This window comes from Oenanthe melanoleuca, chromosome 4A, assembly GCF_029582105.1.
Source record: "Oenanthe melanoleuca isolate GR-GAL-2019-014 chromosome 4A, OMel1.0, whole genome shotgun sequence".
Classification (NCBI taxonomy): domain Eukaryota; kingdom Metazoa; phylum Chordata; class Aves; order Passeriformes; family Muscicapidae; genus Oenanthe; species Oenanthe melanoleuca.
The window spans coordinates 10,853,891-10,866,819 of NC_079338.1; the positions used below are offsets into that span (position 1 = coordinate 10,853,891).

General features: G+C 42.8%; 2 protein-coding genes across 7 annotated transcripts; one reads left to right on the forward strand and one right to left on the reverse strand.

Moving 5' to 3' along the window:
* The first annotated feature begins 506 nt into the window (after nucleotides 1–506).
* C1GALT1C1 (C1GALT1 specific chaperone 1) lies at nucleotides 507–2,543 on the forward strand. Of its 6 annotated transcripts, none has more exons than XM_056491694.1 (2): nucleotides 507–633; nucleotides 1,163–2,543. In XM_056491694.1, the coding sequence occupies exon 2, from the start codon at nucleotides 1,168–1,170 to the stop codon at nucleotides 2,122–2,124; it is 957 nt and encodes a 318-aa protein (XP_056347669.1). In that variant the 5' UTR covers nucleotides 507–633; nucleotides 1,163–1,167; the 3' UTR covers nucleotides 2,125–2,543. The 6 variants fall into 6 exon arrangements, with proteins under 6 accessions (XP_056347669.1, XP_056347673.1, XP_056347671.1 ...); XM_056491698.1 differs by having other exon boundaries at nucleotides 508–546; XM_056491696.1 differs by having other exon boundaries at nucleotides 519–677.
* A 2,703-nt stretch (nucleotides 2,544–5,246) lies between these two features.
* On the reverse strand, nucleotides 5,247–11,521 carry MCTS1 (MCTS1 re-initiation and release factor). The gene is made up of 6 exons (XM_056491129.1): nucleotides 11,361–11,521; nucleotides 10,621–10,773; nucleotides 9,806–9,903; nucleotides 8,631–8,764; nucleotides 7,548–7,615; nucleotides 5,247–5,479 (listed from the first exon to the last, which is right to left on the reverse strand). The coding sequence occupies exons 1-6, from the start codon at nucleotides 11,369–11,371 to the stop codon at nucleotides 5,398–5,400; spliced, it is 546 nt and encodes a 181-aa protein (XP_056347104.1). The 5' UTR covers nucleotides 11,372–11,521; the 3' UTR covers nucleotides 5,247–5,397.
* Nucleotides 11,522–12,929: the final 1,408 nt, after the last annotated feature.

A 12,929-nucleotide genomic window follows, 5' to 3' on the forward strand; every position in this document is an offset into this window, starting at 1 on the left:
GGGACACTGTGACGGGACTAAACCCAGGGATTAATTGGGATAATTAATTAATAATAATTAATAATTAATTGGGATCCTCCTCGGAGGCACTAGCTCGAGCTGTTTATGTGTCGCCGTGCAGCGAATAAATCCCTTTATGGGACGAGACATCTGAGATTCAGCTGTGGGAAACCTGGGGTCGAAGCGGTGAGGAAAGCTGGTCTGACCGTGTGTGTGGAGCGTGTGGGGAGCCAAGCGGGGCACCCGTTGTGTCACTGGAGCCGCCGTGAAGAGGCTTCTGTCCAACCAGCGACTGTCTCTGGCGCTGGGAGCGTGACTGCCAAGGGTCAGAGCACGGCAGGGCCCGCGGCTGCCGCCGCAGCGCTTCGGGAGCGGCTCGGGGACATCGGGGACCCTGAGGGAAGCGCGCGAGGCGGCGGGGCCGCGAGGGCAGCAGGGCCGCGCGCGCACCGCCAGGCGGCGCCCCCGCCCCACGGAGCGCGCGGAGCCCGGCGCGGCCGCGCGGCGCTTCCGGCGGCGCAGGAAGGGGCGGCGCGCGCGGCTCTGGTGAGCGGCGGGAGCGGCGAGCCCGGGAGCCCAGGGAGCTGCGGCGGGAGTGACAGTATCGCCGGGGCCGCGGGTCGGGGAGCTGCGGTACTGCCGGGGCCGCGGGTCGGGGAGCTGCGGCGGGAGTGACGGTACCGCCGGGGCCGCGGGTCGGGGAGCTGCGGTACTGCCGGGGCCGCGGGTCGGAGAGCTGCGGCGGGAGTGACGGTACTGCCGGGGCAGCTGGTCGGGGAGCTGCTGCGGCCCCGGCACCGAGCGCCGTGGAGCGGGCCAGGCGGGGCCGGGCCCCGGGAGGACTCCCCGGGAAACGCCGCGGCGCAGGGGCCGTGATGTGGCCGCGTCAGTGGCCGAGCCCGTCCCGCGGCCTCTCGGTGCGGGGCCGGGGCCTTGCGGGCACGGCAGCCGAGAGGGTCCGGGGCACAGGGTTCGTGTCGCAGCGTTACCGAGAGCCGCGACGGGATCCTGGATATCGCCACTGCTTTCACCAGCCTTGTCCTGGTGCGGGAGATACGGGAACTGCAGCTGGTATTAGAAACTGAGGACTGCATTAGAGCCGTATGGAACCCGCGCTAGCGCATTGGTGCATTTAAGTTCTTACGGTGCGTCTCTTTTCTAGGAAAAATGATTTCTGAAGGCAGCTCTTTCATCAAGGGTGTGGTGCTTGGAGGAGTCTTCTGCATGTTGGTTACGCTCCTTGGACACATTAAAGTGGGCCACGGGACCAAAGCACATCACCACGAGCATCACCACATCCAGGCTCCCAACAAGGAAGATGTCTTAAACCTTTCAGAAGGTGAACGTGTGGAGCTTAGTAAAAGCATCCGTGTTTACTGTATCATCCTTGTCAAACCAAAAGATCTGGGGCACTGGGCTGCAGCAAGGGAGACCTGGAGCAAGCACTGCGACAAGGCAGAATTCTACAGCTCAGAAAATGTCAAAGTTTTCGATTCTGTTGCTGTCAACACAAATGATATGTGGGTGATGATGCGGAAAGCGTACAAGATAGCATATGAACACTATAAGGATGAATTCAGCTGGTTCTTCCTTGCATATCCAACAACATTTGCTATAATTGAAAATCTCAAGTATTTCTTACTGAAAAAAGACCCCTCACAGCCTTTTTACATAGGACACACTGTGAAATCTGGTGACCTTGAGTATGTAGATGGTGAGGGAGGAATTGTCCTAAGTATTGAGTCACTAAGACGACTCTCCCATGTTCTTGGAGACCCTGACAAGTGTCCAGAGCACGGAGGTATGATTTGGAAACTCGCAGAGGACAAGCAGCTGGCAATCTGCCTGAAGTACACCGGCGTGTTTGCCGAAAACGCCGAAGATTCGGAAGGCAAAGACGTCTTTAACACGAAATCCGTCGGGGCCCTCATTAAGGAGGCCATGTCCACTCACCCGCAGCAGGTGGTGGACGGCTGCTGCTCTGACATGGCCATCACCTTCAGCGGGCTGGCCCCCAACCACATGCACGTGATGATGTACGGGGTGTACCGGCTCAGGCCCTACGGCCACTCGTACAGTGATGCCCTGGTCTTCCTGCCCCCGCCAGGCTCGGACAATGACTGATGTGTCCTCAGGGAAGGCCTGGAACCGTGGAGTCGGCTCTTCTCACAGCACAGTTGGACTGACACATTCTGGTACTGCTCTACAGGCTTTTTTGCACATCGAGGGTTGGTAAAACTTTTAAAAGTGGAAGGAGAATTTTTTTCTAAATCTTTTATAAAGAAATGCTTCTGGCTTTTGACAGTGCTGGAATGAAGTGATAAAAAGATATTAATGTTAATGTTTATTATAAAAGGAGATTAAGTTTATAGGGGGGGTTTGTACATGTAAATATTTATTAATGAAAACTCAAATGAACTTTAGTCTACTCCTACAAATATATTTTTGCAAGACTGATTATTTCAGTTCATCCAGGCATTTCTGGAATGTCTTTATATCTTTCTAAGATGTACCAATAAAACTGACTACAGATTCAGTCTCAATGACTAACTTTAAGCTGTTTCTTTTACACTGAACTACACAATAGCTTGAGCTTATACAACACCTGCCACCTCATGTGCAGCCTTCTAACAGCAGGAAGCAAGGTGACAAGAAGTCTTGCAGCAGAGTAGTATCAAGTGCCCTTTGGACTACTGTTTCTAAGCAGACAAAAGAAAAAGATAAACTGTATTTGAATAGGTATTAACATGGTCAGGGAGTCTGTTAGCATAAGATTGTTCATTTAAAATTTCACTCCATCTATAAACATGTTAGAATAAAGGTTCAGTATTATTTTCACTCCTGTTAGTGGGTGCTAATAGTGCTTACAAGGAAGAAGCTGGCTATTGTCAGTACAATCTGGTGTTTGGTTTGGACTTTATGTTTGGGGTTTTTTTGGTTGTTTTTTTTGGTTGGTTTTTTTTTTGTTTTGTTTTTTTGTTTTGTTTGTTTGGTTTTTTTTTTTTTTTGTTTGTTGTTTGTTTTTTGTTTTTTTGTTTGTTTGTTGTTTGTTTGTTTGTTTTTTTTTTTTTTTTTTTTTTTTGTTTTTTTTTTTTTTTTTTTTTTTTTTTTTTTTTTAACAATAGAGTGTATTCCGTTTTACACAAATTCCTGGGTCACACTCCTGTCCACTCCTGCATGTGCAGACAAAAGTGCTTCAGTACTTAACTCTATTCAGAATTCACTGACCTGACATGGGTGTTTCAAGACTTCAGGAAGATAATGCATCTATCTTGTTACATCGAGGATTATCACAGGCTTTGTTTGTACTACAATATTCATAAAACATGGGAGCAGACTGTGTTATTTCACCTTCAACCAACCAGTTGTAACACCCTACCCTGAGCTGCAAGTGGGCAGATGGGGAAGTGAAATAGCTGCTTCATAGCTGATGAGACTACCCACATCTTGGGTTTTTTTAAGCATGAGGTTTTTGACAAAGGTAAGACAACTGCTCAGACCCTCATACAAGCTCCCACAGCTCAGCTGCTTTTTGAAACATGAGACAAGATGCACCTTTTCATCCTGTCAGTCAGAGCTCAGCTGACAGCAACATAAACATACACAATTACTGCCAAAACCTGGTAAAACTTGTAGCTTTGATGTTTTGCTAAACTGGTATGTAAATTAAACCTGATTTGACTTGTATCTTCTTACAGCATAATACAGCTGCAAAAACTTTGACAAAACCAGATAAAGAAAGCAAAATTTTCAGTGTTTCTGATCATTAAAAACAGTTCTGACCTCCTGCAGCAACAGCAGTCATAGGAGGATGAGAGTGAACAATTCCAACAAGAAAAAAAATCTCACTTGCACAGATTTGAGGTGCTGTGGGACAACAGGAAGAGACAAGACGGAAAGGTAAAAAGCAAACCACAAAACATAAGATAAGCTCATTTTACACATACACACAAAAAAAAACCCTAAGCATAGTACTTAACAGAAATCAGTACATTTACAGTGAAATCTTAAAGGTGCACAGAAATGTTCACCAGCACTCTGAAGGTCTGAGGTGTGATCAGAACTTTTTCTGCAACACTGCTTAAATTTTGTTTTCCTGCATTGATAGTTTCAGATGTACCTTGTCATTTTCAGAAGTAGAATCTTGTAAATAATTTTACCTAATTTTAAAAACAGCATTTATTAGGCAATACATTCCCTTCTGCCATGTCTTAACTTTTCTTTAGAATCAAATGGAGAACACCTTGGCGACTATCATCTGTAAAGGTCCCAGGGTGGGGAAACCAAGCCTGCAGAACAGCACCAAGACAAGGCACTGGCACAAGAAGTTACATTCTGCTGTTGTAAAATGTGTGTGTTAGAATAAAAACTTGAAATATTAATAAATGCTTCCAGAGACAGTTATGAGTGGTAGACCTTAAAAGTTTCCTTAATTTATTACAATATTCCATTTTTCCATAGGCATAGCTTTGGTGTGCTGAACAAAGGACTGGGTTATCCAGACACACAGAGTTCCTGAACCCATCCTGCAGCTGTAAGGAGACGTGGCAGTGTGCACAAGCTGAGACCTCTTCAAATTCCACCTGAAAAAGTTGCTCCTGGGTACACTGAAAAGCCTGTTTTGCTGTCATGCCTTTATTTAACAGTGATTTTGTTTCTGCTCCTAAAATAAGGCAGCACACAGGGAACAGCGCATCAGGCACCAGGGTGGCACAGACTTCACTGGGACTGTGCCCACCATTACTACAAACTCCACTGTAAGGAGAGCAGTATCAAAGTGTTGGCAGGTAGAAATCTGAACATACATACAGACTTCAGATATGAGCCACCATAAAAGAATTTCTAATCCACATACCGGTCTGAGTTCATAAATCCTATACAGATAAATGCATATTAAAAAGAGAAAATCCGTACGTAAAATGAAGTTAATGCTCTTAATAAATTAAAAAAAATAATGTCAAAAAAACCTGATTTCTCCCCATTCAAGAAACTAGGTAGACTAACAAGATGTCAATCAGAAGAAAAAAAATCTGAAATGCTTCAGACGTTTTATAAACCATATTTATATTTCACACACAATTTATATTAGAAGAGCACAAAAATGTAAACATTTCTTGGCTTTTTTCTCCTTTCCATTTGAAATAGTCTACTCCATGCAGAATCTTTCATCAAATATCTTCAGTCACTGAAGATTCAGGTTTAACACAAAACAAAATAACTGTAATAAAAAGAAATCTAGAAAACTATTGTAGCCTAACAGAACTTTTGTATTTGATTTATTTAGCATAGCCACAGAACAAAATAATTTGTACATTCAGTCACATTAAAAACAAGGAATTACAAAGCAGTCCACATTTAATCTAAGTGCATTCCTTTGGAGTAACAGTTCCTGTTGTTTCACTTGTATGTCTTCATATGCCAAAGGCCATCATTTAAATAATGGATATTTTCAATACCAATCCCTTTGTTGACCTTCTCACTGTAGGAGGAAAAAAGTACAGTATTAGCTAGGTTAAATAAAAGAGCACTATAAAATATACTATTTCAAGTAGAAACTGCAACATTTGTCTACTGGAAGGGGAAAGCTATCAATCATAAAGTCATTAACTTCCACAGCAGGTGGACAAGAAACAATATTTGTTATTACATGTGCCCACATTACTGACTGATAAGAGGACAATATTTGCCTTCCACGTTTTTCAACAGCTTTCCAGAGTATTTTTAGTACTTCCTTTTGGGACACACTTCTGTTACTTTTCTTAATTTAACCATTTCTCTATCAAAGTAGCACAGTGCTTGTGAATCTTCCCCTCCCAGCACAGGATGTGGACAAGACGACTGGAATGTGGAATCTAACAAGTTCTGGTTCCAAGTGTGCCATTGACAATCAAATGCAGGTGAGCTGCCTCACTTCCTAGTTGCAGATCGTCTACCCACTTAATAAGGAATTAAAAATGCTAAATTTATGTGCCAAGGACTTGCAGCTTGTTACAGACATGCTATCCTCTACAGTATTGACTATCTTTTGAGCCATGTCATCTTTTAAAAATTACTGGTTTGTGTCTGAATTGAATATGTTTATTTTTCTAGTTTAAAAACAAAAAACAAACAACTAGTTTTGCCACAATAAACAAGGCAAATCTCTTTCTGGGAGTGAGAACAAATTTCATGCCCATGAAGAATATAATTTCTTCTATTTACACCAAGTGTTCTATTACTTACACAGCCCGTCCAAAAGCAATCAGAAGGAAAATGCTGATAGCACAAGATTAACACATTTTATGTAGTAATCACACCAAGAGATTGAAATCCCACTGCCTAAGTCAGAAAACTGTGGAACAAAAACTGTCACACAAAAAAGCAGCTAACAGGCTGCGGAGAGGAGTATCATGTCATTTTCCTCTCCAGTTCATGTTGCTTCTCACAGGAACAGGATATTCAGCTGCAAGGCTGGTGGATTTGAAGTTAGGTATACAAAGGACCTTGGTTTGCAAAGATCTCAGTGTGTCACTGCACTCCTAGGACTGGGACACAAATAGCTTTTCTTTCCTCTTACTCTCGGAGTCTTTTGAAGCACCACAATGAATCCTGAAAAATATAATTCCTGAACAGCTACAGCAGGTCCAAATCCAGGTTTCTGCAGTCCCACTCTATCCCTGTCCTCTTAAGGCATTCCCACCTCTCTGCCTCGTGCTACTCTTATGGCTCAGGACAGGCTTCTGCTGAGAATTAACCACATAAAAAAGAGTGACTTATTTTCACCAAAAAGCTTCCTCACTGCCACAAGTGACAGATGGGTCTGGAAACCAACATAGCCCAAACCTGCTGGGTGCACCTCACATCCTGCAAGATGTTAATAGAACTTAAAATGACAAACTGATTTAGCTACTTATAATTTAGCACTATCTGAAAACCAAGAACAACTAATATCCATTTTCTGTATCTCTTTTCCATCTCAAGTAGTTTTCAGTTTATCCCTGAGCAGACCTGTAAATTTCACAAGAGGCTCAGCTAAGTTAGCACATCAAGCAGGAATGCTGCATGTGGGTACACTCTAAAGGAAAAGAGCAGGCCACAGAGAAAAAAAAGCCTACACAGGCAACCAAGCTTCAGCAGGACTTGAATCTCTGCTGTCCCTGCAGACAAAAATCTCTCCAATGTTTTCAGTTCTCTAAATCCAAATTACATCTCTTGCCCAGTCCAGATAGTAAGTACTTGATAAAAGTATGCTTTTTGTTCAAGAAGATCTTTGAGAAAGTATGATCGAAGCACTAGAAGTACTAACATTCAGTAGTACTGCTAATGTTGTGTCTTAAAATCCATATTCACATAAAAAGAACTATTTTGATTCCCAGTAAGGGCAGAAGACATTCCCTGCCTCCTCTTCTTTCCCTGAATACCAGTCAACAAAATGAAATCTTACAAACTCTCTACATGAACAACACACACTGCAACAGCAATCCAGTAACCCTGACAGTGGTGCTCATACTCCAAACAGAAGAATAATAAGATGTGACAGGTTATATTTCAGCTTTTAAAACACTTACATGTCCTCAGCTGACATCTTCATTACTCCCACACACAACGCATGTTGTTTTCCCTCTGCCATTATTGCCTATAAATTACTGCTAAGGAAAACAGATTTCTTTATAAACTATTTCAGAAAAGTAGAAGCAGTAAGAAGAAATGATTTCCAAAAACACTTCCAAAAGCTAGTGTTGAACTTTTAACCTTTCAGTTATTCTAGAGCTCCAGCTCTTAAAGATAAGCAAAACAATGCACTGAATTTAACAACTGAATCAGTGTGTAGAACAAAGCACATATTTATGAACTTGGAACAGCAATTACAGAAAAAAAAAATCTCCCAGTGCTACATTTCTTCCATTGTGCCTAACACAGAGATGACAGTCTTTGCCTTTCTGGAACAAAACAGCACATGTTTGTGGGGCCATTTTAGATTCCAAGGCAGAGAAGAACTGAGACATCAATTCAAAAACCACAAGTACTAAAATCACATGCGTCCTTTTCAGAGTTTAGCAACACATGACATTAACTGCTGATCTTTTCCTATAGCATCTACTAACAACAAATGCAGCACAGCTTGGTGTTACAAATGCTGTATTCGTTCAGGGTTCTTTTCTCAGTAATATAATGAGTGAATTAGCACACTTTCCTCATTTTACATATGCTAACTTCATCAGGCACATAGAGAAAGTCCAGACTGTAGTAAAGCTGATCCTAAATATCTTTCCTAATTCCCTAGGAATGGGAGAGAATTCTTCTGAAGGGAATACGAGATTGACTAAGGAGGCAGGGAACCTCATCTACTTCTACCATTCTGCATAAATCACTAAGGAGCTCCACTTACCAATGAGATAAATGGAACAGTCACCCACCCAATGTACAGAAGGAATAGTTACGTGGTTTGGAACATACAGTAAGTGAAAAAATATTAACTATTTTAACCTTGCCAAGCAATATCTAAAACTCTGCAGCTCCTTTCTGATTACTATTTATTTCATGAAATCCAATTAAAATCCAAAGAAAGACAGATAATGATCAACTGAAACACAAGAACAGAAGTTTAACTCATCTCACAGTGAGCAATAATTCACAGTTAAGAAGGATACAACAACAGTGTCAACAGCAGCAGGATAAAGCTTTGCTCCAGGAGACGTCAGGCCAGGGCACATTATATTAGCTCCACTCAGGACAAATTTAATGGCGCCTTTATCAACCTGCTGATGCGGGAGAATAAATGGGTCTAGAAGGGGAAAGATACAGCATTGCAATTAATACAGCACCACGACAACATGAATAGCTCACTATCAAGTCAGTTTAAATGGGGCAACTAGATATAGAGTGTCCTGCAAGGGTAGGAAGTTTGAGAAGCAATTACCAGAGCTCCAGCTGGGCGGTACCATCCCAAAAGGACACAAATACTGACCAAAAAGGACACAGGTTCTGTCCTCCCACACCACATCTTTTATCTGAGAACCAAAGGTAATCAGCACTTCAGGCTCCTGCACACTCACAGACCATAGACTGAGCAACAATTATCCCCAAGGGAAAACAACCACCCAAGTGCCCATCCCAAGAGACCTTAAAACTAAGGGGTCTTAAATCCTGCAACTACTCCAACATAAAAGAAAAACAGTTTAACAGAACAAAAAAGGCAAGCGTGGATAAAAATCCAGGAAAGCTGTCAGCTCTCCGAGCCATCCTTCAAGTGCAGACACCTTCTTGAAGTATTTCCAACACTGAAATCTGACTGAATAACATTTTGGGATCCCAAACAGGGTAACACAATCAAGTGGAGCAGCAAGAAAAAAATTGCAAGAGTAAACTGTGAAAAGCAAAAAGCATGCAGCATAAGTTCCAACAGGAGACAGATTTACACTACACCATTAAACACAGGAAGACAGAGTATTTTTCTAGTAAGAACTTACAAATATTTGTAAAATAACAAGACTTGAAAGAAAAAAGATAGGGACCAATAGTAGCAAATTTTAATCTAGGGGAGCCTCTCAAGATTTTTTACGAAGCTTTGCAAAATTTAATTCTTACTCATCAAAGTTCAGATTGCTTAACATATAGCATGGGAGCAATTAACACAGACATATGAAATAGAAAATTAATAAATCCCAGTAAAGAAAGTATACTGTATCTTTAAGATCTATTCTGGAATATGCATATTCATGGAATATATGGAATGGAAACACTTTTTAATTTGGTTCTACAGATGTCCTGTGGAATCACACTGTCACCCTTCTCTTCCCAGCACAATAACCCTCAGGAAACTTACATTTGTGAAGCAACCTCAGCGTCGGGTAAAAAATCCCTTCTCTTTGCCTGAAGAACAGTAACTCCCCATTCACAGTGAGGATTTCTATGTGTTCATGACTGCAAGATTTAAAAAAAAAATATTCCAAGAGCCACTTAACTCTTCTATAGTTTAAATACAGTATTTTACTTTATGGAGTCTGGTCTATCTTAGCACCTGAGAATAAGAACAATCAATTAGCAACAAAATTTAAAACTAAAAGTATTATCTTTTTGTATGACTTGTTCTTCAGCAGTGGTCTCCTGTTCACTTCTTCCCCATTCGAGAAAAAAAGAAACCTACTGACCAAATACACAAAGTGCATTTCTTTGGCTTTGCTTTTTGAATACAATACAAAAAGTGAATAAGGAGAAGAACTCAGCAAAAATGTACTACCCTCTATTTAGAAAAAGGGAAAAATAATCAAAATAATATATGGAAGCCCAAAAATAGTGCAAAATGTTACTGACAGAAATCCAAATAATTTTCAGCTTCCATGTCCATAAAGCTGAATGCTTCCCTTCAACAATAGGCTGATTCTTGGAGAGTCCTTGAATACACTGCACATTAACTACTAGGTAGCATTTTTAAGTTCCTCAAGCATCCTACTAGCACGTGCCTTTAAAGCACAATGAGCACATGCTAACTTTCTAATTAGGCCACCACATGGACTACTAGCTATTAAGAGATGATGGATGCCTAACAAAAGTGTTAGGTTTATCTACTGTACAAAGTAAACATACAAAGGAAGCAATCCTAGCACCTTAAAAGCAAAGTTTAAGAGAAAAGATACTTACCATCTCACTATTTTGACTGGATCTTTCTTTGGCATGATTTGGTTTAGCCATGGTTCAATAACAGGAAATTGGTCAATCAGTTGATTCTTGATACCTTTAATAACTGAAGTCTTCAGCTGGATACAGTTTGATACATTCTCCTTTTCATCAAATCTGTCAAGTGAAAGTATCTTAGAAATACATCATTTGCTGCACAAAACATGCATTTTTCAGCAGCTGTCTTCAGAAATGTTTATAAATTCACTGTAAAAGTCTAATAGCAGACTGACTGTCCAACTTTCAAATACAGGATTTCATGAGGCTTAAATTTGTCCCCTGGGAACACTGGGCTGGGGGAAGGCAGGGGGTACCCCCTTAGGAGCTTCTTTTCATCCCTAAACTTTTTGTACGGCCACAAAACAAGTGTTTAGTCTCACAGACAAACCTTAGCACACAGCTATTTCATTCAACTCCAAGAGTACTTTGCTGGTAACACAAACACCCACAGCCCTTTTCCGATGCGAATCCTTCACGTCCACCACAGAAATACGAACGGCGCTTTCCACCACCTGAAGTTGGAGCAAGTTAATGACTCAGCTCCATTTAAGGAGCGAGTGCCCAAGGCAAAGCCGAGGAGGCCGCGGGGCCGCTCCCGCCGGCGCAGCGCCGAGCCCGGGGCTGAGGGGGCGCCGGACCCGCCCGGCCCTTTCCCTTCCCTTCCCTTCGCCCCGCACCTCCCGTCCCCAGCCCTCCACACTCACTTCTTGAACATCCTGCGGGCGGGGGGCGCCGGGCGGGGAGGCCGGGGCCGGCGGGCGGGCACCCAGAGCCTCGGCGCTGCTCACACGCGGCTCCGGCCGGGCCGTCCCTCGCTCCGCGCCCGCCGGAAGCGCCGCTCCATGGCCGCGGAACGGGCGGGGCCGGCGGCAGCGCGGCGTGCGCCGGGCGGTGCCAGCGCCGGCAGCTCCGCGCCCTCCGCTGCCCCTCGCGCGGCAGCGCGCTGCGGGCTCTCTCAACAGCCGGGTGCTTGGGACTTACAGGCACGGCGCTGTTTCCCAGGCAATACAGCGCTTTTCGGTAAAATAGGAAGAGCAAAGTGCTAATAGCTACTGGTATTTAAACAAATTTTTCAAATTACTTGAAAAAAACACAGCCATCTTCAAACCAGCAGAACTTTTATCAAATAATACAAGCAACCACATTTCTTAAAACTATAATGAAAATTTCATCATATTCTACATCAAATGACAGAAACACAAGGTAAACTGCTACCCTTCTCGAGAAAGACAGCACATCTTACTGAAGTCACCTGAGCCACTGGTTTCATGCCTGCCTAAAACAGCAAGATTAGGCCCAAATTTTCAAAAATTGCCTTTGTCAAAAGGGAGGTCTTAACCTAGAAGTATAGATATTTCTGCTACCTTAAAGCAGTTGGACCTGATTCCCTTCAGGGCTGAGCTAACCTTGAGTCTGGTCTCAACTTCTCCATCTTTTCCAAATTCTTTTTGCTGAGGTAGCTGCAGACTTCAGGGCCAGGTAACTGCTCAGCCAATCTAAACGTGGTTGTACACAGGATTTTTGAAGAAGGCTCCAAGAACCTAGGCTGGACTTCATAAACACAGCTCTCAGTGTTACTGTTGAGCCTCAACACCAAAAAGCTGGAGACGTTTGCTCTGGTTGCAGGGTTACTTTTAAGTACCAAAATTTTAAAAGCATGGTATGGACAAGATTGACAAAGCAAGGGGAACATCCAGCAACAGCCCTGACAGACACCACCCCTCAGGATCACACGCTAAATAGAAAGGACTTAGGATTTCATCCCGCCTAAGTTTCTGTAGGAAAAGGGGGGAAATCAATCACTCCTGGCTTCCTCCTGGATCCCCAGAACTTTACCTTGCCTCCACCTTTACCTGCTCTCACATACCCAAAAGTTGAATATTCTAATTGATGGGACAAAGTCATTGACTGTTCCACCCCTGAATGATTGCATAGATAGCAACTTCAGGAAAAGGGACACTTACTCCTGTCTTTTTTATAAATCAAATCCTTTCAATGAACCAAGAATGTGTAGAAATTTGGCATCTCTTACATCTCTACACCTCTTATCTAATTTGGCTTAGGTGAACATGACAGTTACTGGGGAACAGAGGAAAACTTTACAGCATACTAAAGTAAGTTTTATTTACTTAACAAACACATTTATTTTTGCTACATCGGACTTGGAATGTAATTTAGTAACCTTGAGAACCATACAACCTGTTCTAAAGCCAGTCAAAACAAGACTGAAGCTTTGTTTTTTTTAACTGGGAGAAGTACTTTTCTAGACAACA